The following is a 27,009-nucleotide window of genomic DNA, read 5'->3' as shown; positions in this document are numbered from 1 at the left end:
GTGGTGAGGGATTGGAATGCCCTGCCTGCTGCGGTTGTAAATGCGCCTAGTTTGGGGGCGTTTAAGAGATCCGTGGATAGGTTTATGGATGGAAAGGGATTGGTTTAGGTTAGAGGGTCATTGCTTTTTTAATTGGTCGGCGCAACATCGTGGGCCGAAGGGCCTGTTCTGCGCTGTAATGTTCTATGTTCTATGAATTGTCTCTGCTGTAACAAAGGGACTGGTGTTCTTGCTGTTGGGGGAATGTCGCTGTGCTTAAGGCGTCTGTCACATTAGAGCAGTGACTGCATTCGATGAAAGTGCTTCATTGTCTGAGAAGCATGTTGGGGACGTGATGGGCGCTATATGAATGCAAGTTTGATCTATCCTTGTGTTTCCCCCATCAATAGACTGGGAGGGGAGCTTGATAAAAAAGTGTGGTGTGATCTGAGTCAGAATGCCCATCGTGTCTGTGCCAGTCAAAGACAAACCACCTCGTTATTCTAATCATCTAACAATACGCCAATGAGTTCCCTTAAACTTTTGACACTGGGTTTAGTGTTCAGAGTGCTGGAGACTGCTGTATACACCCGTGACATCCGCCTATAGCTGCAAGCTGACAACATTAAGGGGCAGGTTTCCTTCCTCGCTTTATACCATCCATTCCCAGCAGTTTTTACCCCAAAGTTCCACTTGTCACAGTTTCGTTCTGTTGAATGCTCCCAGGTGAGTTTCTCCTGTGACTGCAGCCGCTTTGCAGGTGGGAGAATGGCAGGAATTCAGGGTGGGGACAGAGCGTGGAATGTAAGGCTACACCCCATTCTTCAGGTGCGATAACATTTCCCGAGTTGTTAACTAATAATTCACCCAGTGACTCCTCCGATCGGGCGCTCTCTGGAGAGAGTGTGCTCACCCCACCTATTTGTGGCTTGTCCCCAGTAGTCGGCTCAGAGTTTACCAGTGGAGGAGAGGGTTTGATAGACAGCCAGGGACACAGTAAACACTGCCTTCTGATGGGGAGGTGAGAGGAATATTGACCTCTTCTCCTGAAGCTGCTAAACACTGCCAAAAAAGCAAACACAATAAAGGTTTCACAACTAAACTGCAATAAATGGTGTTGAATCTCTGCATCAGCTGTGCAAAGCCAATCCTGAAAGTCCAAAGTAATATTTTTCTAATATAAATTCCACCTGCCCTTGCGTGACTTTCCACCTCTTTAATAATTTGTGGGATACACTCACACGGGCTTTGACATGTCAGTCGGAAAGTATTGACCCCAGCTATCCAACCACAAACAGGTATCTCAAACCTGTCGTGGACAGCTGCCCACAATGGGTCCTTGGACGATGATTGCAAACAGTTCATCTTCATTCTCTCTTTTCCTTGCGTTGACTCCAGCCAAAGCAATTCGACCACCATCCCAGCCGGGGTCAGCTAACGCAATGAGAGCTGCAATTTGAATCTGGGATCTTCCCATTCCAAATGGGCCTCTGCCACACATCGTTATGTGCCACGTTGTGTAGCAACGTACCCCACCTCAGTGCGTCTCCAAGCACTTCCCAGTTCATGCGGTGTTTCTGAAGTGTAAATGTGTTGTAACGTTGGAAACTCTGAAGCCAATTTTGCACACAGTGGGTTAGCACTACTACCTCACAGCGCCAGGGGCCTGGGTTCGATTCCCGGCTCGGGTCACTGTCTGTGTGGAGTTTGCACATTCTCCCCATGTCTGCATGGGTTTCCTCCAGTTTCGTCCCACAATCCAAAGATGTTTAGGTTAGGTGCATAGAACATATAGAACAGAGAACACTACAGCACAAACAGGCCTTTCGGCCCACAAGTTGCGCCGATCATATCCATACCTACCAGGCCGTAGAACTATCTGTAACGCCCAATCTCATTAAATCCCATGTACTCGTCCAGAAGTCTCTTAAAAGACCCCAGCGAGTTTGCCTCTACCACCACCGACGGCAGCCTATTCCACTCACTCACCACCCTCTGAGTGAAAAACTTACCCCTGACATCTCCTCTGTACCTGCTCCCCAGCACCTTAAAACTGTGTCCTCTTGTAGCATGGCCATGTTAAATTGAGTCTAGTGTCGGGGGATTAGCAGGGTAAAAATGTGATGTCCGTGAACATGGCCTGGATGGGATTGTGGTCGATGCTGACTCGATGGGCTGAATGGCCTCCACCTGCACTGCAGGGATTCTATGACAGCAAGATCCTACAAATAGCACCTTGGTAAAAGAGCTAGTAATCTATTTTCAGGGATAAATATTGCCCGAGGCCCTGGGAGCCATGCTGTTATTTGAATAGTCTACCGGCCAGGATAGACAAGGCCTCAGTTTAACACCTTGTTCAAAAGACAGCGCCTTTGACAATGCAGCACTCCCTCATCGTCACGCCTAGATTTTCTCCATGAACCCAAACCCACAGCCAACCAGTGATGAGAATCCTACCCAGTTTATCTAACAGCTAGCTCCTGCGGAATGGAAAGTTCAGGTAGATATGGTGCATTTGTCTGAAAATCAACCCACGATCTTATGAAACTCACCCCTCCCTTGGAACCCAAGATTCCATTCAGTCAATGGAGCCAAACCAACAAGTCAACATTGTCCCAGATTCAAGCTTCCCTCCCTCTTAAACAACATCTCATTTAAATCTCTGACTGGTGGAACTTTTCCGGTTCTCCGGGTGTGAAATAGTTGGGATTCTGATGGTTCGTTTTCCGACAAAGAATGGAGGTGGAGCCGAGGACCACCACAGGAGTGACAATGACCTTCACCTCCACGTGCTCCTTCCTCGGAGGAAATTCATCCCCTTTTCAAGTGATCATGGAGCAGTTCCGCGGCTCGTTCCAATTCCCTCTGTCTACCATCCGGTTTTCTAAAGGTTAATGTGTAATTAACCATAATGATGACGGAACACAGTGATGGGTAATCTAGGCTGGGTTACTGGGCCACGTGAGTGTCCCTCCCTCATCTCAATCGGCTACAAGGTTGAAATCGGGCTTGAGTTAAAAGCAAATCACTGCAGGTGCTGGAATCGGAAACAAAAACTGGAAAATCTCAGCAGGTCTGACAGCATCTGGAGAGAGAGAAGATAGAGCCAATGTTTCGAGTCTGGGTCACCCTTGGTCAGAGCTGTAGACAAAGAAAATAGGGCGAGATTTACACTTGTTATTCACTAACCGTGACCCCCTGAATAAGATTAAATACATTTAATACATGCCAAATATTTTATAATGAGGTCATATTTCGTAATTCATATATTAATAGAACGATCAACGTCAAATGGTAAAATAAATAATTACGCTTACCTTAATTAAAGTACAGAAATGTAGAACAGTACAGCACAGTACAGGCCCTTCGGCACACAATGTTGTGCCGAGCTATGTCCGAACCCAAGATCGAGCTATCCCGCTCCCTATCATTCTGGAGTGCTCCATGTGCCTAATCAATAACCACTTGAAAGTTCCTAAGGTGTCCGACTATCACAGCAGGCAGTGCATTCCACACCCCAACCAATCTCTGAGTGGAGAATATACCTCGGACATCCCTCCTATATCTCCCACCGTGAACCTTATAGTTCTGTAAAAGGTGTAACCTCCCAGGTCCACTGGTGTTTTAACCAAGATGGTCTCCCAGAGTAGGGTCACTCTGACCACTGCCTTTGTGTATAGCGGATGTGTTAACTGTACCATAGCGCTGCTCTGAATGGACACAGCTCTCACAGTCAGTGTAGTAAGCAATCAGCACGCACCTCACTTCACTCACCCATGCTTTACTTGCGAATCACTTTAGTCACACTGTTAGGCAAAAAAAAACTGCGCTGGTGGAAATCAGCAGAACGTGGCAACCCCATGCGGGGGAAATGGTCAACAAAATCTTTCGCCGGCTGCACTCAGGTGGGCCCCAGGCCAGCACTGGTGTAAGAGAATACATAATGAGGAATTGAAGAACATAAGAACATAAGAACATAAGAAATAGGAGCAGGAGTAGGCCATCTAGCCCTTCGAGCCTGCCCCGCCATTCAATAAGATCATGGCTGATCTGTCGTGGCTCAGTTCCACTTTCCCGCCCTCTCCCCATAACCCTTAATCCCCTCCTTATCAAAAACCCATCAACCCGCTTTTTAAAAATATTTAGCGAGGCAGCCTCCACCACTTCAACGGGCAGAGAATTCCAGAGATTCACCACCCTTTGAGTGAAGAAGTTCCTCCTCAACTCCGTTCTAAACCGCCTCCCCTTTATCTTGAGGCTGTGCCCCCTCGTCCTACTGTCTTTTTTGAGCGGGAAGAGTCTCTCCACCTCTATCCTATCCATCCCATTCATCATCTTATACGTCTCAATGAGATCTCCCCTCATTCTTCTAAACTCTAACGAGTACAAGCCTAGTTTATTCAGCCTCTCCTCATAGCTCAACCCCCTCAACTCCGGTATCAGCCTAGTAAACCTCCTCTGCACTCCCTCCAGGGCCAAAATATCCTTGCGCAGGTGCGGCGCCCAAAACTGCACACAGTACTCCAGCTGCGGCCTCACCAATGCCCTATACAGCTGCAGCAAGACCTCCCTACTTTTATATTCAATCCCCCTCGCTATGAAGGCCAGCATCCCATTCGCCTTCCTGACCACCTGCTGCACCTGCAAGCTGGGTTTTTGCGACTCATGCACAAGGACCCCGAGGTCCCTCTGCACCGTCGCCTGCTGCAGTTTTTGAAGGGGGCAATGCTCATGGCGTTAGCAGTGTAAGGCCCTCTGGTGAGCGATTGGACCTGATAAACCATGTCCAATCATCACACAGTAAACTCCCACAAACACAAATCATCGCCCTATCTATAATCTGTTTTTTGTGATATTTGAATATTGGATCAATGTTGGCTTAGACACAAAAAAGGGAACCACACCCCCCCCGCCAAAACCCTAACCCTAACACCCCCCGCCCTTCAAATAATGCCATGGGATCTGTCAAACAGCGAGACGTAGCCTTGCCTTAATGTCACAGCTGAAACACGGCGCCTCTGACAGTGCAGCTGTCCCTCAGTGAGTCACTGAGGGTGTCAGCCTGGGTCCTGTGTTCAGTCTGGAGTGAACCTTGAACCTGTGACCTCCCCGGATCAATGTGGGAGTGCCACCCACTGAGATTGGCTAATTCAGAACCAATGAGCTTTGGGGCGGCACAGTAGCACAGTGGTTAGCCCTGCTGCTTCACAGTGCCAGGGTCCCAGGGTTCGATTCCTGGCTCGGGTCACTGTCTGTGTGGAGTTTGCACATTCTCCTCGTGTCTGCGTGGGTTTCCTCCGGGTACTCCGGTTTCCTCCCACTGTCCAAAGATGTGTGGGTTAGGTTGATTGGCCATGCTAAGAAGTTGCCCCTTAGTGTAGTGGGATGTGTCGGTTAGGGGGATTAGCAGGTAAAATGTGTAGGGATATGGGGACAGGGCCTGGGTGGGATTGTGTTCAGTGCAGACTCGATGGGCCGAAGGGCCTCTTACTGCACTGTAGGGTTCTATGATTCTATGAACCTCCTGGTCTGTGCCACCCAGTAACTCACCAACAATGTCTTTACCCCATTAGACTATGGTGAGCACTCACTAAACTGAGACCTCAAAGGAATCCAGTGGTTGCAATGACCCTTTGGTTGAATGAAGTGAATGCTGATGGCCCAGAGGTTCAGTCACTATGTTTCTATCACAGGTTCCATTGCTATTGAAGCTGGTTTAGCCAAGGTGACAGTGCGATAGAAAAAAAACAAGCGTTGACACCATTCTCCCGAAAAAGCCACACACCGCACATTCTGTTAGGTTTCAAACTGCGATGAGAGCCAATGGACAAAATAACTAAACACAATAATGGCTACTCAGCCAGTCGAGCCTGTTCTATCCCACAGTTAGATCTCAACTAATCTGTTTAGATCGGAGTTGAGGAGGAACTTCTTCCCTCAATGGGTGGTGAATCTCTGGAATTCTCTGCCCATTGAAGTGGTGGAGGCTACCTCGCTGAGTATATTTAAGTCACGGGTTTCTGATAGTCAAGGGGATTAAGGGTTATGGGGAGAAAGCGGGAAAGTGGAACTGATCCACTCCAGATCAGCCATGATCTTATTGAATGGCGGGGCAGGCTTGAAGGGCTAGATGGCCTACTCCTGCTCCTATTTCTTATGTTCTTATGCACCGTAAGTGAAATAGGGAGAGAATTCCAGTCTGGATAGTGAGTGAGTTGTAGGAGAACCTCGAGGTGGTGGTGTTCCCAGATATCTGCTGCTCTTGTCCTTCTAAATGGTGGTGGGTTTGGAAGGTGCTGCCTAAGGAACTTGGTGAGTTGCTGCAGTGCGTTTTGTAGATGGTACACACGGCTGCCAGTGTTCCTTGGTGAAGGAGGGTTTGAATGTTTCTGGAAGAGGTAGCAATCATGTGGGCTGTTTTATCCTGGATGGAGTATTGTTGGAGCTGTACCCTTCCAAACAAGTGGAGAAGATTCCATCACACTCCTGATTTGTGTATTGTAGATAGTGGACACTATCAACTATTTTAAATGCCTCTCTTAGATTTTTGTATTCAAGAGAATGCAGATCTATTCCATGCAACCTGATCCACAGTATAGTTATTTCCTTCGAAAGCACTGAGGAAGGCTTGCCTCTGACAGCGTTGTGTTAACATCATGAGTAGAATCCCTCTATCGATCACCTTTGGAAAGATCTAATTTGTGACATTCATGAGGACGGCACAGGGTTAGCACTGCAGCCTCACAGTGCCAGGGACCCAGGTTCAATTCCGGCCTTGGGTGACAGCCTATGTGGAGTTTGCATGTTCTTCCCGTGTCTGCGCGTGTTTATTCCAGCGCTGCGGTTTCCTCCCACAGGCCAAAGATAGAACTTTCCATAGAATCCTACAGTGCAGAAAGAGGCCCTTCGGCCCATCGAGTCTGCACTGAACACAATCCCACCCAGGCACAATCACCTTCCAAACCCACTTCCTAGTGTTGACGAGCAGAGAGATCTCGGTGTACATGTGCATAGCTCCCTGAAAGTTGGCACCCAGGTTGATAAGGTTGTTAAGAAGGTGTACGGTGTGTTAGCTTTTATTGGTAGAGGGATTGAATTTTGGAGCCGTGAGGTCATGTTACAACTGTACAAAACTCTGGTGTGGCCGCACTTGGAGTATTGTGTACAGTTCTGGTCGCTGCATTATAAGAAAGATGTGGAGGCATTGGAAAGGGTGCAGAGGAGGTTTACCAGGATGTTGCCTGGTATGGTGGGAAGGTCTTATGAGGAAAGGCTGAGGGACTTGAGGTTATTTTCATTGGAGAGAAGAAGGTTACGAGGTGACCTAATTGAGGCATACAAGATGATCAAAGGATTGGATAGGGTGGACAGTGAGAGCCTTTTTCCTCGGATGGTGATGGCTAACACGAGGGGACATAGCTTTAAATTAAGGGGTGGTAATTATAGGATGGATGTCAGAGGTAGGTTCTTTACTCAGAGGGTAGTAAGGGCGTGGAATGCCCTGCCTGCAGCAGCTGTGGACTCGCCAACTTTAAGGGCGTTCAAATGGTCAGTGGATAGGCATATGGATAAGATTGGAATAGTTTAGGTTAGAGGGTCATTAGATTGGTTCCACTGGTCGGCACAACATCGAGGGCCGAAGGGCCTGTACTGCGCTGGAATGTTCTATGTTCTAGACTCCAAGTCCCTCCTCTGCACTGTGTGATTCAGACAGTTACCAGGGAGAGGGATGGAGTTGGTTTTTAGGGAATGGAGTTTGGGGTGAAAAATCAGAAACAATGGTTTCAGTCTTTAGCCGGGAGGAAATTTCTGCTCATCCACATACCGGGAGTCAGGATAACAGTCCGGCTGTTTAGCTCGAGTGAAGGAGTTGCGATAGAGGTGGTGGTGAGCCGGCTGCCATTAAAGATATTAAACCCACCCGATATTTACCCACCCGAGGCTGTGAATGATTCCATGGCAGGATTTCCGAGAAGAACAGGCTTGGTATCCCGGATAAAATTTATCCCTTAACCACTATCAGTGGTTTATCCGGTCGTAATCACATTGCCTTTGTGGGAGCTTGCTGTGCACAAACTGACAGCTGCGTTTCCTCCATAACAACAGTGACAGCACTTCAGAAAGTACGTCACTGATTGTAAAGAGCTTTGAGAAATCCTGGGGTTCTGAAAGGCGCTATATAAATGTAAGTCTCACAGTGCCCACTTTCGCATCCACAACACATTAGCCTGGGACACACCTCGATACCCAGACAGCAGTCAGTGGTTTCTGCAATCGCACTCACTGGGAGCCTGAGTGGGCGTCGGGACTGGAACTCACCCAGCAGCACGGTGCAGTCTGTCTGCATTCCGCGCCCGCCCGGGGGGGGGGGTACATCCCAGTCACAGCCGGGCAGCCCCGAGCAGCTGTTAGTGGGGGTCATGTCGGAGTAAAGAGGAACAGACTCCGAATGTCCACAAACAGCCGATCACCCAGATCACCGGCAGTGAGAGAGCCGTCAGCAACCCCCTCCCCGCATACACCACCCCCCCACACCCCCCTCCCCTCATACACCACCCCCACACCCCCCCCACACCCCCTCCCCACATACACCACCACCCCCACACCCCCCTCCCCTCATACACCACCCCCACACCCCCCCCACACCCCCTCCCCACATACACCACCACCCCCACACCCTCTCCCCTCACACAGCACCCCCCCCCTCACACACCCCTCCCACACCCCCCTCCCCCCATACACCACCCCCCCCACACCTTCTCCCCTCACACACCACCCCCCCCACACACCACCCCCCCCACACCCCCCTCCCCTCATACACCACCCCCTCACCCCCCCATACATCACCCCCCCACACCCCCCTCCCCCCTAACACCACCCCCCCCCACACCCCCCTCCCCCCTAACACCACCCCCCCCACACCCCCCCCACACCCTCTCCCCTCACACAGCACCCCCCCTCACACCACCCCTCCCACACCCCCCCCATACACCACCCCCCCCACACCCTCTCCCCTCACACACCCCCCCTCACACCCTCTCCCCTCACACACCCCCCCTCACACGCCCCCCCCATTAACCACCCCCCCCCCGCAGCCCCCCACCCCTCACACACCCCCCCCACACATCCCCTCCCTTCACACATCCCCTCCCTTCACACATCCCCTCCCCCCTCCCCTCACACACCCCTTCACACACACCCTCCCCTCACACGCACCCTCACACACACCCCCTCCCCTCACAGCCCCTCCCCTCACACACCCCCTCTTCCCCTCGCGCACATCCCCCTACTCTCGTGCGCAACTACCCTCCCCTCAGACACCCCCTCCCCTCACACACACACACACCCCCCTCCCCTTGCGCATATCCCCACCCACCTCCCCCCCACCCCACCCCCTCGCGCACATCCCCCATCCCACCCTCTCCTGGTGGTAAGTGCACAGAGACTGTGAGGCTCCAAACTCAACAGCAACAATTTACACCACACACACACAGGCCACTGAACCCGATATTCACCTCATAAACCTCCCTTATTTGTCTAACTCCAGTTACATTTCGTCTAATACTTTCCCCTTCATGACCATCTCACTGCCTCTGCATTATCCACCACAAACACGCGCTGCGGTGGCAAGTTCTATGTTCTAATTAGGCTCTGGGCAAGGAAATGTCTCCTAAATTCCTTATCGGGTTTAATGGTGACTAGTTTATATTTATGGCCATCAGTTCCTGGTCTCCAACCAGGAAACTCTGGGCTCAATCTTTGTGAATTGCCACCACAGGGCCTTGGAAGTGAGAGATATCCTTCCTCCAGCAGACAGCGGGACCCTGGGGCAGAATTCTCATAGTGATGGCCCCCCTGGGGAAGATGGCCCACCAGCCTCCCGGAGCTTCTCAGCCAATGAGAAGGCCAGCAGCTCACAACCTCAATAGCACCACCACTGGTGGTGGCCTTTACTGGAACTGCAGCTGTGGGTGAGGGTGCCAGAATTTTGGAAAGGAAATTTGGCGTGTCAGCTACGACTCCCAGCAACTTTTACAGATGCGCTGTAGAAAGCATTCTTTCTGGTTGTGTCACAGCTTGGTATGGGCTCCTACTCTGCCCAAGACTTCAAGAAATTTCAAAGGGTTGTGAACATAAGAACATAAGAAATAGGAGCAGGAGTAGGCCATCTAGCCCTTCGAGCCTGCCCCGCCATTCAATAAGATCATGGCTGATCTGCCGTGGCTCAGTTCCACATTCCCGCCCTCTCCCCATAACCCTTAATCCCCTCGCTTATCAAAAACCCATCAACCTGCGTCTTAAAAATATTTAGCGAGGCAGCCTCCACCACTTCAACGGGCAGAGAATTCCAGAGATTCACCACCCTTTGAGTGAAGAAGTTCCTCCTCAACTCCGTTCTAAACCGCCCCCTCTTTATCTTGAGGCTGTGCCCCCTAGTCCTACTGTCCTTTCTGAGCGGGAAGAGTCTCTCCACCTCTATCCTATCCATCCCATTCATCATCTTATACGTCTCAATGAGATCTCCCCTCATTCTTCTAAACTCTAACGATTACAAGCCTAGTTTATTCAGCCTCTCCTCATAGCTCAACCCCCTCAACTCCGGTATCAGCCTAGTAAACCTCCTCTGCACCCCCTCCAAGGCCAAAATATCCTTGCGTAAGTGCGGCGACCAAAACTGCACACAGTACTCCAGCTGCGGCCTCACCAATGCCCTATACAGCCGCAGCAAGACCTCCCTACTTTTATATTCAATCCCCCTCGCTATGAAGGCCAGCATCCCATTCGCCTTCCTGACCACCTGCTGCACCTGCAGGCTGGGTTTTTGCGACTCATGCACAAGAATCCATCACACAAACCAGCCTCCCAACCGTTGATTCCCTCTACACTTCCCATTGCCTCGGGGGAACAGCCGGCATAATCAAGGACCCCACGCACCCTGGACATTCTCTCTTCCACCTCCTTCTATCGGGAAAAAGATACAAAATTTGAGTTTACACACCAACCGACTCAAGAACAGCTTCTTCCCTGCTGCCATCAGACTTTTGAATGGACCTACCTCGCATTAAGTTGATCTTTCTCTACACCCTAGCTGTGACTGTAACACTACATTCTGCACTCTCTCCTTTCCTTCTCTATGAACGGTATGCTTTGTCTGTATAGTGTGCAAGAAACAATACTTTTCATTGAATGTTAACGCATGTGACAGTAATAAATCAAATCAAATAGGGAAGAGTGAGACCATGGAGGGATTTGGAAACAAGGTGAGGATTTTATGACCAAGATGTTGTTTGACCGCTTGTGAGCAAAACATGAGAACATAAGAAATAGGAGCAGGAGTAGGCCATCTAGCCCTTCGAGCCTGCCCCACCATTCAATAAGATCATGGCTGATCTGAAGTGGATCAGTTCCACTTTCCTGCTTTCTCCCCATAACCCTTAATTCCCTTGTCTATCAGAAACTTATCTACCCGTGACTTAAATATATTTAGCGAGGCAGCCTCCACCACTTCAATGGGCAGAGAATTCCAGAGATTCACCACCCTTTGAGTGAAGAAGTTCCTCCTCAACTCCGATCTAAACTGTGCCCCCCTTATCTTGAGGCTGTGTCCTCTAGTCCTGCTATCCTTTCTAAGTGGGAAGAATCTCTCTACCTCTACCCTATCCATCCCCTTCATTATCTTATACGTCTCTGTAAGATCCCCCCTCATCCTTCTAAACTCCAACGAGTACAGACCCAGTCTATTTAGTGTCTCTTCATAGTCCAACCCCCTCATCTCCAGTATCAGCCGAGCGAACCTCCTTGATAAGATGGATAAGCAAACAGTACCTGATTCGATTGAAGACACAGACAGGCGAGTTTGAGTTTACGGAGGTTCGAATCTGGGTTGAATGTGAATGTGAGCCAGGACAGTATTGGAAAAGTTGAGTCTGGGGGGAAGAAAGGTGCGGAGAAGGCTTCAGCATCAGATGTGCTGAGGCTGGGGTCGGTACCTCCCAAGCCTGTGACCTCTACCAACCGGAAAGGGCAGCATGGGAACACCATCGCCTGCAAGTTCCAATCCAAGTCACTCACCACCCTGAGGCGGAGATATATCACCGTTTCCTCACTGCCGCTGGGTTAGAACTCCTTCCCTAACAGCACTCTGGTCTGCAGCGGTTCAAGAAAGCTCTCCGCCACTTTGTAGAGGGCCATTAGGGATAGGCAATAAGTACAGGCCTCACCAGTGACACACACACCCCGTGGTAGAATTTGAAGAATGTGTGTGGGTGTCTGAGCAAATCAGTGAAACGTTGTGGGGAAAACCAAAGGGGAGATAATTGGGATTTTGAAAGTGTACGGGAATTTACGGGATAGGTTTTTTTTCTGGGGGAAAGTACAGTAAGAGGTAAGATACCAGACCCAGCTACAGGGTTTCCAAGATGGCGGCCACTTTAGCAGCAATACAATGAAGAGACTTGCAGGCTTCTTTGGAGCCTTGTTGACCCCAGGCCTGACACCATTCCACATTCCACTCCAATTATTCAACGGAACACCTCAGCGAACGGAAGTTTTCTTTCAAATCAGTTTCCTCAAATCTTTTACTCCGAGAGCAAAAGTGAAAGAGATAGTACCCCTTCAACGGGCAGAGAATTCCAGAGATTCACCACCCTTTGAGTGAAGAAGTTCCTCCTCAACTCCGATCTAAACTACACCCCACTTATTTTGAGGCTATGCCCTCTAGTGCTGTTTTCAAAGAACAACAAAAAGAACAAAGAACAACCCAGCACGGGAAACAGGCCCTTCGGCCCAACGAGCCCGCGCCGCCATCTTAACAAAGCATTTTCCTACACCTATATGTGTATGGTACCCCCATTGGAAACCAGATTCAGGGGAGAATAGTGTAGGGACAATTCCCTTTCTAAGCGGGAAGAATCTCTCTACCTCTACCCTATCCATCCCCTTCATTATCTTGTAAGTCTCTATAAGATCCCGTCTTATTAGACTTTCTATAAGACACGGGGAGAACGTGCAGACTCCGCACAGACCGTGATCCAAGCTGGTCTCGGGTGGTGTGAAACAGCAGTGCCTCCATTGCTGACCCACAATTCCTACCCCTCAGCTCCAGCTGTTTCCTCTTCCTGTATTAAAATTCTCCCTCTTCCCTCTCTGACCTTCCTGAAACGCAAACTCTCGTTGCTGCAATTTTAATCTCTTCACCGCTACGCTCCCCGTATCATTTCCCTCAACTTTCACCCGTAGATCATTAAACATAGAACATTACAGCGCAGTACAGGCCCTTCGGCCCTCGATGTTGCGCCGACCATGGGTGATGGATCCATCCAAATGATGGATGTCCTGGTGAAACCCTATGTGCCGCGCTAACTCTTAACGGTTTGTGGGACAGAACTTCTTAATTCTCAAAAGTAACTTTCTCTGGAGCGGCCTACAACGTTGCTGGCATCAAAAGTGGACGTTTTTAACACTTTCGCAGGGCAGACTCAAGAAAGTCTCTTAACGTTGGTCTCAAAGATTTATTTTTCCCCACTCTCGTTCTGGGCGAGGACTCCAAATTTGATACTGAGATCCCTCAATTTGTCACGACTGGTCCCCAGGGGAGGTCGTCAAGTTCGTTACCCTCTGACCTTCCGTGGGAACGGTCTCAGAATGCACCCCAATTTGTTAGGTTGCAGATGGGAATGTTCTGGTGAGGGTGGGGAGGGGTGGGGGAGTAAACCAGCTTCCTTTCGTTATTCACTCATCACTCAGTCAGTCGCAGCAAGATGACTTCAGAAAGGATCCCCCTGCTCGTGGAGACTTTCCCAATCCCAACATATTCACATCCACAGAGGAATCGATTTAACAAGGTTTTCCTGCGTTAAATAAAAAGTGAGCTTATTAGCTATGAAATGTCAGGAAAGTAATAAAACACACCTACATATACACAAAATAGAAATGAGTGGTGAGTCCAAAATTAAGGTTAAAAAATATACAAATCCACCTTTGACCTTCCTGAGGAATCAATGGTAAAATGTTGTGGATATTTGAGATTTGTGACTCCAGCGATGCTGCCTTCAGCAGTTGAATAGTTGGTTTCAAGGTTCCAGGGCTTGCAGTTTAGCTGAAGTTATTTTCAGTTGTGAATTTGATATCTTGGCTTCCTTCAGCAATCTGAAAGATAGTGAAACTTTTATTTTAACTGGCAAAGCAGGAGTGCTGTCTTTCCTTGCTTCTGCATCACACTTTCTGATGCATCCAGCACTCGTCCACACACTAGGTTTTGCAGTTGGCTTTGTATCCCAGATCCTGCATATTCCTGGGAAGGGAAACCTTCAGCAGATGCCTGGGCATAATTTATAGGATATAATCCCTGTGGAGAGGATAATCAGCTGCCATTATCTCCACAGGAGATGACACTTCATGCTTTCATGGTTTCTTCTTTTGAAATATCTGTCTATCTGGGAAAGGGTGTGAAATTCTATTGCCGTTCTTTCTATATCACCCACACAGGAAACCCTTGGACAGTCACTAAATTTTACATTCTCAGAGTTTGTATACCGTTTTGGCCTGTAAATCCATTTTGAAAAACACGTGTTTTATTTAAAAGTCCAATTTGGCCGCATATAATTGGGGTTTTGCTCCATCATCAAGGAGAAAATGATTGGAAAATTGCAATCTGTCAATTGCTTTTACAGGACATTAGATTAACTGGATTGGATAGTTCAAGAGAGATGTTAGAAATCATCTACATGCAGAAAATGGGGGACACCTGGAACTTTCTCCCTCAAACGTTCAATTGTTAGGTTCAAGTCTGAGATAGACACATTATTATAGAGAAGCAGCGTCAAGAGATATGGGCCTTGGGGAGTTACACGGAGTTAGGCCACAGATCAGCCATGATCTTATTGAATGGCAGAGTGGGCTCACGGGATTGAATGGCCTACTCTTGTTCTTATGTCTCTTCTGCAAAGGATAAGCATTCCACACAGATCCCTCCTCCGAGAGGGTAGCTGTAGCTGGATGGTGCTGGTAAATGGGCCAAAGGGGCTACGAGGTTGTATTGGCCTCAAGCCTCCCCCCCCCCCCCCACCCTGCCCCAGGTCTGAATTCAAGTAAAGGCCAAACGTTAACGACTTCACACATTCCTCAGGGAGATACTAGCCAATCATTCTGTTAGTGCTCCAGGATTGGTCAGCGTATTCCTGATTGGGGATTGGTCAGCCTGTTAATGCTTGAGGATTGGTCAGTGTGTTAGTTTATTTTGATCACGGAATGGGCCCTTCACTGGCTGGCCCAGAATCTATTGCCCCCCCCCTAATTACCCCTGAACGGAATTGCTTGCTAGGCCATTTCAGAGGGCATTTATAGTCAACCACATTGCTGTGGCTCTGGAGTTGAATGTAGGCCAGACCGGGTAAGGACAGCAGATTTCCTTCCCTAAAGGACATTAGTGAACCTGCTGGATCTTTATAATAATGAACAATGGGTTTCGAGTCAACGTTTGACTTCTAATTCCAGATTACAAGGAGGGACAGTGGTTAGCACTGCTGCCTCACAGCGCCAGGGACCCGGGTTCAATTCCAGCCTTGGGTCACTGCCTGTGTGCAGTCTGCATGTTCTCCCTGTGTCTGTGTGGCTTTGATCTGGTTTCCTCCCACACTCCAAAGATGTGCGGGTCAGGTTGATTACCCATGCTAAATTAACCCTAGTGTCAGGGGGATTAGCAGGGGAAATATGTGGGGTTGCAGGGGTAGGGGCCTGTGTGGGATTGTGGTCGGTGCAGACTCGATGGGCTGAATGGCCTCTTTCTTCACTGTAGGGACTCTATGATTGATTTTTATTGGACCAAATTTCACCTGACTTGTCTGTAGTTTCTAGATCATAGAATCATAGAACCCTACAGTGCAGAAAGAGACCCTTCAGCCCATCGAGTCTGCACTGAACACAATCCCACCCAGGCCCTATCCCCATATCCCTACATATTATACCCACTAATCCCCTCTAACCTACACATCCCTGGACACTAAGGGGCAATTTCTTAGCATGGCCAATCAACCTAACCCACACATCTTTAGACTGTGGGAGGAAACCGGAGCACCCAGAGGAAACCCACGCAGACACGAGGAGAATGTGCAAACTCCACACAGGCAGCGACCCGAGCCAGGAATCGAACCCGGTCTTATCCTTGTTACCTTTTCTGAACAAATGTGTAATGTTTCCAATTCTCTAATCTTCTAACATCTCCCCTGTGTCTGGAGAAGGCTGGAATATTATGACCAGCACCTCTATAATTTCCATTCACACTTCTTTCAATATCCTCTGTATCTCATCCAATCCTGCTGTCTCGGCAACTTCAAGTACCAACAGATAATTTGACATTTCTTACTCATCAACCTGGAATCCATCTAGGAACAGAATTCCCTCCTCTGTCTCCATGTACTGGTAGCATCTACCTCCTTGGTAAAGACCGATGTGAAATATTAATTAAATATCTTACCCATGCTCCAGGTGTAAATCCCCTTTATGGTCCCTAATCAGACTGACTCTTCCCATTATTATTTGTGTGCCTATTGAAGATTTTGGGATTCCCCTTTGGCTTCTCCTGATCCCTTCGTTTCTCTAACGAGCTTTTTCACCTCCCCCTCTGAACCTTCTGTATTTTCTACCTGACCCCTGTTTGTTCTGTGCACGCTTTCTCCTCCGTATCTTAATATCAATCTCCTTTGTCATCCAGCGAGTTCTGGATTTGTTTGCCCTATTTTACTCTTTTAAGAGACTATACCTTGTCTGGACCATTTCTGTTCTGAAGGCGGCCCCCTGTTCAGATACAGTTTTTCCCATCCAATGTTTCATTCCAGTCTAACCAGCCCAGATCCATTCTTGCTCCATTGAAATCCACTCTCCCCCATTCATTATTTTTACTCTGAATTGCCTCTTATCCTTTTCGATCATCATCCTAAACCTTATAATACAATGATTTGATTTATTATTGTCACATGAATTAACATACAGTGAAAAGTATTGTTTCTTGCGTGCTATACAGAGAAAGCATACCATTCATAGAACCCTACAGTGCCTTCGGCCCATCGAGTCTGCACCAAACACAATCCCACCCAGGCCCTACCCCCATATCCCTACATATTATACCCACTAATCCCTCTAACCTACACATCCCTGGACACTAAGGGGCAATTTTTTTAGCATGGCCAATCAACCTAACCCCCACATCTTTGGACTGTGGGAGGAAACTAGAGTACCCGGACAAAACCCACGCAGACACGAGGAGAATGTGCAAACTCCACACAGACAGTGACCCGAGCCGGGAATCGAACCCAGGTTCCTGGAGCTGTGAAGCAGCAGTGCTAACCACTGTGCTACCATGCCGTTCATAGAGAAGGAAAGGAGAGGGTGCAGAATGTAGTGTTACAGTCATAGCTAGGGTGTAGAGAAAGGTCAACTTAATATAAGATAGGTCCATTCAAAAGTCTGACAGCAGCAGGGAAGAAGCTGTTCCTGGTATGTGACCTCAGACTTATGTATCTTTTTTCTAACAGAAGGTAGAAGAGAGAATGTCCGGGGTGCGTGGGGTCCTTAATTATGCTGGCTGCTTTGCCGAAGCAGCAGGAAGTGTAGACAGAGTCAATGGATGGGAGGCTGGTTTGCCTGATGGACTGGTCTTTGTCCACGAACCTTTGTAGTTTCTTGCAGTCTTGGGCAGAGCAGGAGCCCATACCAAGCTGTGATACGACCAGAAAGAATGCTTTCTATGGGGCATCTGTAAAAGTTGGTGAGAACTGTAACTGACATGCCAAGTTTCCTTAGCCTTCCGAGAAAGTAGGGGCGTTGGTGGTGCTTTCTTAGCTGTAATGTCAGCATGAGGGATCCAGGACAAGTCCCCAATGGTCATTTCCGAAATGTTCGCCCACTGACGTTTAGCCCACCTCATTTCCAAGAACCAGGTCCAACAGGGGCTCTGGCGGAGGGTCACCTAGACTCGAAACATTGGTTCTATTCTCTCTCCACAAATGCTGCCAGACCAGTATTTTTGTTTCAGATTTCAGCATCTACAGTATTTTGTTTTTGTTGGATTGAACACATACTGCTACGGGAAATTCTCCTGTACACAATTAGCCCCTCTCTGTCCTTTACACAGCCATTATCCCGGTTCACATTCGGGTAATCAAAGCCCCCCATTATAATTACTCTATAATGTTTGCACCTCTCTGTAATTTCCCTGTAGATTTGTTCTGTTACATCTTTCTCACTGGTTAGCGTTCTATAGGTTACACCGAGAAATGTAGTTGCACCTATTTTTGTTTCTTAGCTCCAGTTAAATTGATTCTGTCCTTGGACCCTCTGGGTTCCATCTTCCAAAAGTTTAATCGAAAAAGGGAAAGTCATGGGAGGAGAGCTCCAAGCCGTGGTGTGCTCTTCATGCTCAATGTGGGAAGCTGGGGCCAGTATGTGTGCAGGAAATATCTCCAGCTACAGCTCCTGGAAGTCTGGGTCTCAAAGCTGGAACGACGGCTGGAGATACTTTGGAGCAACACGAGGCGGACAGTATTGTGAATAGAACGTATAGAGAGGTGGTCACACCGCTGGCTCGGACTCCACAAGCAGGAAGGGAATGGGTGACTGCCAAGGCACAGCAAGACGGCTGGGCAGGCAGTGCAGGAATCCCCAGAAAAACAGATACACCACTTTGGATACTGTTGAGGGAATGGCCTCTCAAGGGAAGTAAGAAGTCTCACAACATCAGGTTAAAGCCCAACAGATTTTTTGGCAGGACAAGCTTTTGGACTCTCGCTCCGAAAGCTTGTGCTGACAAACAAACCTGTTGGACTTTAACCTGATGTCGTGAGACTTCTTACCCCAGTCCAAAGCCGGCATCTCCACATCACGGCCCTCAGGAAAAAAACAGCAACAGCCAAATTTGTTGTGTCACAGTTGGTTCTGCTGCAGAGGGGAGGAGTGAAGAGTGTGGGAATGCAATGGTTATAGGGAATTTAAGTGTAAGAGACAGGCGTTTCTGTGGCTGCAAACCAGACTCCAGTGTGGTGGGTTGCCTCCCTGTTCCTTGGGAGAAGGATGTCTCAGAACGGCTGCAGGACATTCTGGAAGGGGAGGGCGAACAGCCAATGATCGTGGTACACATTGGTACAAACGACATTAGTAAAAAAGGGATGAGCTCCTAAAAGCATAAGCTAGGAAGCTCATTGAGAAATTGGCCCTCAGAATTAGTGATCTCAGGATTACTACTGATACCACATGCTCGTTAAAGTAGAAACAGCAGGATAGATAGGATGAAATGAGGCTGATGAGATGGTGCGAGGAGGAGGATTTCAGATTCCTGGGACATTGGGACTGGTTCTTGGGGGGGAGGGTGGGACCAGTACAGAGAATCCTACAAAATTCTAACAGGACTAGACAGGGTAGATGCAAGAAGGATGTTCCCAATGGTGGGGGTGTCCAGAACTAGGATCACAGTCTGAGGATACGGGGTAGATGGTTTAAGACAGGGATGAGGAGAAATTTCATTACCCAGAGAGTGGTCAGCCTCTAGAATTCGCTACCACAGAAAGCAGGCCAAAACACCGCATGTTTTTAAGAAGCAGTTAGATTGGAGCGAAAGGGATCGATGATGTGTGTGATTGGCAGGAACAGGCTACTGAGTTAAACAATCAACATGATCGAGCAGTTTTGAAGGGCCAGGTGGCTTCTTCCTCCTATTTTCTATGTTTCTTTGCGATATCCTCTTTCTCCACATCCAATTTTTTCCTAAATCAATACCCAAAGAACAAAAACAGCCCGGGAAACAGGCCCTTCGGCCCAACGAGCCCGTGCCGCCATTTTAACATTACCAGTCCCCCCCCTCCACCCATGACCCTTGTCTATGCTTATGGCCATCCAGATTGAGGGGAAACTAATTTAGGGACAATTTGTTACACCAATCAGCCTAATAGCACATCTTTGGGGTGTGGGAGGAAACTGGAGCACCCGGAGAAAACCCACGCAAGCACGGGGAGAATGCGCAAACTCCCACAGACACCGACCCAAATCCATGTGTCTGCACAGCAAACAGTGATAGTCACTGAGCTGTCGTCTTGCCCAGTATCTTGTCCAGTTTAGGCACACACTAACAACGTGAAGCACTAGGCTACTCTCGAAACAACCAAGAGCAGCCCCAGTACGACCCATCGCGTGTATGCCCCTCATTGGACAACAAGGCAGACCGACTTAAAACCTGTGAATTAAAAGAGAAAAACATTATTATCATACCATATCCTTTTACATTACCAGGGACGCCCCAGTGCTAATGAACCTTATTTAAAACAATCTCCTATATCCTCACATCTCCAACCCGATCATGTGCTTGTCTAAGTTACTCTTAAACAACTCCAGCGTGCCTGCCTCCACCACCTTACTTGGCAGAGCATTCCATACCCCCACTACCCTCTGTGTGAAAAACCTCCCTCTAATATCTGTGTTATACCTCTCCCCCCTCACCTTAAGCCCGTGGCCCCTCATACTGTGTGTCTCTAACATAGGAAATAGCTTACCTCTGTTTACTCTGTTTACCCTTCATAATCTTATATACCTCTATTAGATCCCCCCTCGGTCGCCGTCTTTCAAGGGAAAACAGCTCTAATTTGCTCAATCTTTCCTCATAACCCAGTCCTTCCATACCAGGCAACATCCTGGTAGACCTCGTCTGCACTTTCCTGTCTTTTCTGAACACGTTGTACCCAGGAATATCTAACTCTTGGTCCTGCCCTTCCTTAAGCCAGTTATCACCACAACATCCACAATGCAATCTGTGCCTATTTATCCATTCACAGACATGCACTGTAACCCGATTAATCAGGGTGTCAGTTTGTTAGAGAGTGAGGATTGATCAATGCAGTAGAACCATAGAACGATACAGAAAGAAACCTTTCACTGCATTGTGTCTGTCACCAAAAATGAAACAAACCACTCGTTTTATTCCCACTTACTAGCACCTCATCCATAGCCTATTAAAATCTATCCATGGGATACGGGTATCATTGGCTGGCCAGCATTTATTGCCCATCCTTAATTGCCCTTGAACTGAGTGGCTTATTAGATCATTTCAGAGGGCAGTAAAGAGTCAACCCCAATCCTCCTTGTTACTTCCTCAAACAATACTATTAAGTTCGTAAGACATAATCTTCCCCTATATGCTGACTATCTCTGATCAATCTGTACCTTTCTAACTGACAGTTTATTCTGTCTTTCAGAATTGTTTCCAAATAGTTTGCTTGAAGTCAGGCTGGCCAGCTTGTAGGTTTCTGCCCCATCCCTGAACCCTTATTAAATAGTGAGACAATGTCCACATACTTCTTGGACCTCATCTGTATCCAGTGAGAACTGGACAATGATCCTCAGAAACCGATTCTAGTCCGCAATGTCTACATCCTTTGAATGAATTAAAAAAGACTGTAACAAACAACCAATCCTCAAACATAACCCTTGGGGCTTGGTGGTTTGGGTTATAAGGAGAAACTGGATAGACTGGGACTTTTTTCTCTGGAGTGTAGGAGGCTGAGGGGTGACCTTATAGAAGTCTATAAAATAATGAGGAACACAGACCAGCTAGATAGTCAATATCTTTTCCCAAAGGTAGGGGAGTCTAAAACTAGAGGGCATAGATTTAAGGTGAGAGGGGAGAGATACAAAAGTGTCCAGAGGGGCAAATTTTTCATACAGAGGGTGATGAGTATCTGGAACAAGCTGCCAGAAGTAGTAGCAGAGGTGGGTACAATCTTGTCTTTTAAAAAGCATTTAGATAGTTACATGGGTACAGTGGGTATAGAGGGATATGTGCCAAATGCGGGCAATTGGGATTAGCTTAGGGTGGTATAGACAATTTGGGCCAAAGGGCCTGTTTCTATGTTGTAATCCTCTATGACTCTATAACCCACTGATGTATCCTCAGTTATTTCCTCCTTGGCGTCCTTTAATAGCCCGGGATAGACTCCATCTGGCTCTGGTGATTTATCCACTTTTAAGTATTTCCTCTCTGTCTGCTTATTGAATCTAATATTTCACACTCCTCTTTAGTTAGACTGTCTGCATCGTCCCTCTCCTTAGTGAAGATAGAGGCAGTGTACTCATTTAAGAACACTGCCCACACCTTCCGCATCAGTTTGATGATTGGCCACTGTGTTAGAGTTTGAGGATTGGTCATTTGTTCGAGACTTTTTATTTATTCTAGGGATGTAGAGATAGCTGACGAGACCAACATTTATTGTACATCCCTAATTGCCCATGAGAATGTGAACTGTCGTCTTTAACTGTTGCAGGCCATATGGTACACACAGAGTGCTGTTATATTTCCAACTCAGGATAGTGAGTGATTTGGAGGGGGAATTTCCAGGTGGTGGTGTTCCCATCTGTCTGCTGCCCTTGTCCTTAATTGGTAGCGATTGTGAGTTTGGAAGATGCTGTCTAAGGAAGCTTGACATGTTCCTGCAGTATATATTGTAGATGGTACACACTGCTACTACTGTGCATTAGTGGTGGAGGGAATGAATATTTGGGCATCGGGTGATAATCAATCAAACTGCTTTGTCCTGGATGGTGTTGAGCTTCTTGAGTGTTGTTGGAGCTGCACCCATCCAGGCAAATGGGGAGTATTCCATCACACTCCTGACTTGTACCTTGTAGATGGTAGGCAGGGCTTTGGGCAGTCAGGAGGTGAGTTACTCACAGCGGGACTCCTAGCTTTTGACCTGCTGTGGTAGCTACAGTATTTATATGGCCAGTTCAGTTTCTGGTCAATGGTAACTCCCAATATAGTTGGGATTGAATATAAAAGTAGGGAGGTCTTGCTGCGGCTGTATAGGGCATTGGTGAGGCCGCAGCTGGAGTACTGTGTGCAGTTTTGGGCGCTGCACTTACGCAAGGATATTTTGGCCTTGGAGGGAGTGCAGAGGAGGTTTACTAGGCTGATACCGGAGTTGAGGGGGTTGAGCTATGAGGAGAGGCTGAATAAACTAGGCTTGTACTTGTTAGATTTTAGAAAAATGAGGGGAGATCTCATTGAGACGTATAAGATGATGAATGGGATGGATAGGATAGAGGTGGAGAGACTCTTCCCGCTCAGAAAGGACAGTAGGACTAGGGGGCACAGCCTCAAGATAAAGGGGGGGCAGTTTAGAACGGAGTTGAGGAGGAACTTCTTCACTCAAAGGGTGGTGAATCTCTGGAATTCTCTGCCCGTTGAGGTGGTGGAGGCTGCCTCACTAAATAAATTTAAGACGCGGGTTGATGGGTTTTTGATAAGCGAGGGGATTAAGGGTTATGGGGAGAGGGCGGGAATGTGGAACTGAGCCACGACAGATCAGCCATGATCTTATTGAATGGCGGGGCAGGCTCGAAGGGCTAGATGGCCTACTCCTGCTCCTATTTCTTATGTTCTTATGTTCAATAGTGGGCGATTCAGCGATGGTAATGCCAGTGAATGTCAGATGGTTAGATCCTCTCTTGTTGGAGATGTTCATTGCCTGGCACTTGTGTGGTGTGCGAATGTTACTTGCCACTTGTCAGCCCAAGTTTGGATATGGTCCGTGTCTTGCTACATTTGGATTTGGACAGCTTCAGTATCTGAGGAGTCGCGAATGGTGCTGAACATTGTGCAATCATCAGCGAACATCCCCAAATCTGACCTTATGATGGAGGGAAGGTCTTTGATGATTAGGCTGAAGATTGTTGGGTCTAGGGCATTACAAACAAAGAACAAAGAACAAAATCAGCCCAAGAAACAGGCCCTTCGGCCCAACGAGCCCGCGCCGCCATCTCAACACCGCCAGTCTCCCTCTCCACCCACGACCCCTATCTAATGTTTTATGGCCATCCACATTGAGGGAAACTGATTTCGGGACAATTTATTCCTGCCAATCAGCCTAACAGCTCATCTTTGGGGTGTGGGAGGAAACCGGAGCACCCGGAGAAAACCCACGCAAGCACGGGGAGAATGCGCAAACTCCCACAGACACCGGCCCAAATCCATGTGTCTGCACAGCAATCAGTGATAGTCACTGAGCTGTCATCTTGCCCAGTATCTTGTTCAGTTTAGGCACACACTAACGACATGAAGCACTAGGCCAATCTTGAGCAGCCCCAGTACGACCCTCGTTGGACACGAGGCGGACCGACTTAAAACCTGTGAATGAAAAGAGAAAAAACATTATTATCATACCAGATCCATTTACATTACCAGGGACGCCCCAATGCTAATGACCCTTATTTAAAACAATCTCCTATATCCACCCATCTCCAACTCACTCATGTGCCTGTCTAAGTTACTCTTAAAGGACTCTAGTGTGTTTGCCTCCACCATTACCCTGAGGAACTCCTGCAGTGATGTCCTGGTGGGTATGACTCCGACCAGCGGGGAGATTTCCCCCCGATTCCCATTGGCTTACTTTGCTAGACCTCCTTGAAGTCACACGTGGTCGAACGCTACCTTGATGTCAAGGGATGTCACGGTCACCCCCACCTCCGGAGTTCAGTTCTTTTGTCCACGTTTGAACCAAGTCTGTAACGAGGTCAGGAGCTGAGTGACCCTCGTGGAACCCAAACAGAACAGGTTATTGTTAAGTGCTGCTTGGTAGCGCTGCTGACAACATTATCCAACACTTAACTGAATGAGGGTGGACTAATGGGGCAGTAACTGATCTGCTTTTCGTGGACAAGATATACCTAGGCAATTTTCCAGTTTGTTGGGTCTATGTCTATATTTCGTCTCTGTTGCAGAACGAACAATAAATTTCAGAACAAATACTTAAGGGGATAAATTTTACAGTGCTATAGGTAATAGCTGAGAGAAGTTTATCAAAGTGCTGCCTCAGGTACGATGGGTCTATGAATGTTCTTTTCTCTGCTTATATGGAACAAAATGATTCTGCACTTTCCCATCTGACTGATTCTTCTCTCCTTTCAGTGAGCTGCCAGTGCTGATCTCTCGGATGCAGAAGAATGGCGATCAAGTGGAGAAAGATATTCTGGACACTGAGGATAAACTGCGAGCTGTGAGTAGGATTTCTTCACCTGAAAATCCCAAAGGCAGCACAAGGTTTAGCGCTGCTGTCTCACAGCGCCAGGGAGCCGGGTTCGATTGCGGCCTTGGGTGACTGCGTGGTCCGTGTGTTCTCCCTGTGCCTGCGTGAGTTTCCTCCCGCACTCCAAAGATGGAGAGATTAGGTAGATTAGCCATGGAGTATTGTGTACAGTTCTGGTCGCCGCATTATAAGAAAGATGTGGAGGCATTGGAAAGGGTGCAGAGGAGGTTTACCAGGATGTTGCCTGGTATGGTGGGAAGGTCTTATGAGGAAAGGCTGAGGGACTTGAGGTTATTTTCGTTAGAGGGAAGAAGGTTACGAGGTGACCTAATTGAGGCAGACAAGATGATCAGAGGGTTAAATAGGGTGGACAGTGAGAGCCTTTTTCCTCGGATGGTGATGGCTAACACGAGGGGACACAGCTTTAAATTAAGGGGTGGTAATTATAGGACGGATGTCATAAGAACATAAGAAATAGGAGCAGGAGTAGGCTATCTAGCCCCTCGAGCCTGCCCCGCCATTCAATAAGATCATGGCTGATCTGTCGTGTCTCAGTTCCACATTCCCGCCCTCTCCCCATAACCCTTAATCCCCTCTCTTATCAAAAACCCATCAACCCGCGTCTTAAATATATTTAGCGAGGTAGCCTCCACCACCTCAACGGGCAGAGAATTCCAGAGATTCACCACCCTTTGAGTGAGGAAGTTCCTCCTCAACTCCGTTCTAAACGGAGGTACGTAGGTAGGTGTCAGAGGTAGGTTCTTTACTCAGAGGGTAGTAAGGGCGTGGAATGCCCTGCCTGCAGCAGTTGTGGACTCGCCAACTTTAAGGGTGTTCAAATGGTCAGTGGATAGGCACATGGATAACATTGGAATAGTTTAGGTTAGAGGGTCATTAGATTGGTTCCACTGGTCGGCGCAACATCGAGGGCCGAAGGGCCTGTACTGCGCTGGAATGTTCTCTATTCTATGGGAAATGTGTGGTTGCAGGGATAAGGTGGGGGAGGGCCTGGGTATGATATTCTGTCAGAGAGCCAGTGTAGGGTTGATGTGCTGAATGGCCTCTTCTGCTCTGTGAAACAATAATGTAGGACCTGGTCCAAGTTGACAAATGTGTGAGGGACCATGAGGTTAAGGAATAAGGAATGGTCAGATGAAAGAAAGCAATTTATTTATATACCTTAATGCACTTCTTGGTTTTTACTTTGATCTTTATAGTGTTTTTGAAATGTATTTTCAGTTGCAATGTTAGGATGAACAGCAGCCTGTTTGCACAGAGCAAGCTCCCACTGTTAATAATAAAATAACTGGTCAGATTTAATGAGGGTTAATTCCCCAGGACACCAGGAGAACTCTCCTGTTGTTGCCAAGGAATTATTTTACATTGGGGTGGCACAATGGTTCGCGCTGCTGCCTCACAGTGCCAGGGATCTGGGCTCGATTTCCTCTCAGTCCACAGATGTGCGGGTTAGGTGGATTGGCCGTGCTAAATTAACCCCCCCACATTGTCCCAAGATGTATAGGTTCGATGGATGGTAAAGGTGTGGGCTTACGGAGATAAGGTGGGAGAGAGGGCCTGGGTAAGATACTCCTGATGTGGAGATGCCGGCGTTGGACTGGGGTAAACACAGTAAGAAGTCTCACAACACCAGGTTAAAGTCCAACAGGTTTATTTGATAGTAAACGCACAAGCTTTCGGGGTTTCCCCTTTGTCAGGGGAGTGGAGAGTTCTGGTCTCAAACAGGGCATATAACAGCACACACAGTTTACAGATTACTGATTAGAATGCAAGTCTTTACAGCTAACCTGCTACTCAAGTCTTAAAGATGCAGACAATGTGAGTGGAAAGAGTATTAGGTTAAAGAGATGTGTATTGTCTCCAGACAGTGCAGTAAGTGAGGTTTTGCAAACCCAGGCAAGTTATGGGGGTTACAGATAGTAAGGAAGGGGCAAACCATGAAAGGTGGTGG

At 48.0% G+C, this 27,009-nt stretch overlaps 1 protein-coding gene across 1 annotated transcript in view; it reads left to right on the top strand.

The window, feature by feature from the left end:
- The window catches only part of LOC145356411 (envoplakin-like), a 94,083-nt gene that overhangs the window by 2,396 nt on the left and 64,678 nt on the right, over positions 1–27,009 (top strand). The window contains exon 2 of the mRNA XM_080209124.1: positions 24,923–25,010. Within this exon, the coding sequence (XP_080065250.1) occupies positions 24,923–25,010 (88 nt within the window). The remainder of the gene's footprint in view (positions 1–24,922; positions 25,011–27,009) is intronic.

The sequence above is a fragment of the Carcharhinus amblyrhynchos genome, chromosome 21 (assembly GCF_965287045.1).
Source record: "Carcharhinus amblyrhynchos chromosome 21, sCarAmb.v2.hapA, whole genome shotgun sequence".
NCBI lineage: Eukaryota > Metazoa > Chordata > Chondrichthyes > Carcharhiniformes > Carcharhinidae > Carcharhinus > Carcharhinus amblyrhynchos.
The sequence above is the reverse complement of the archived record's forward strand: the minus strand, read 5'-3'. Positions and strand labels throughout refer to the sequence as shown.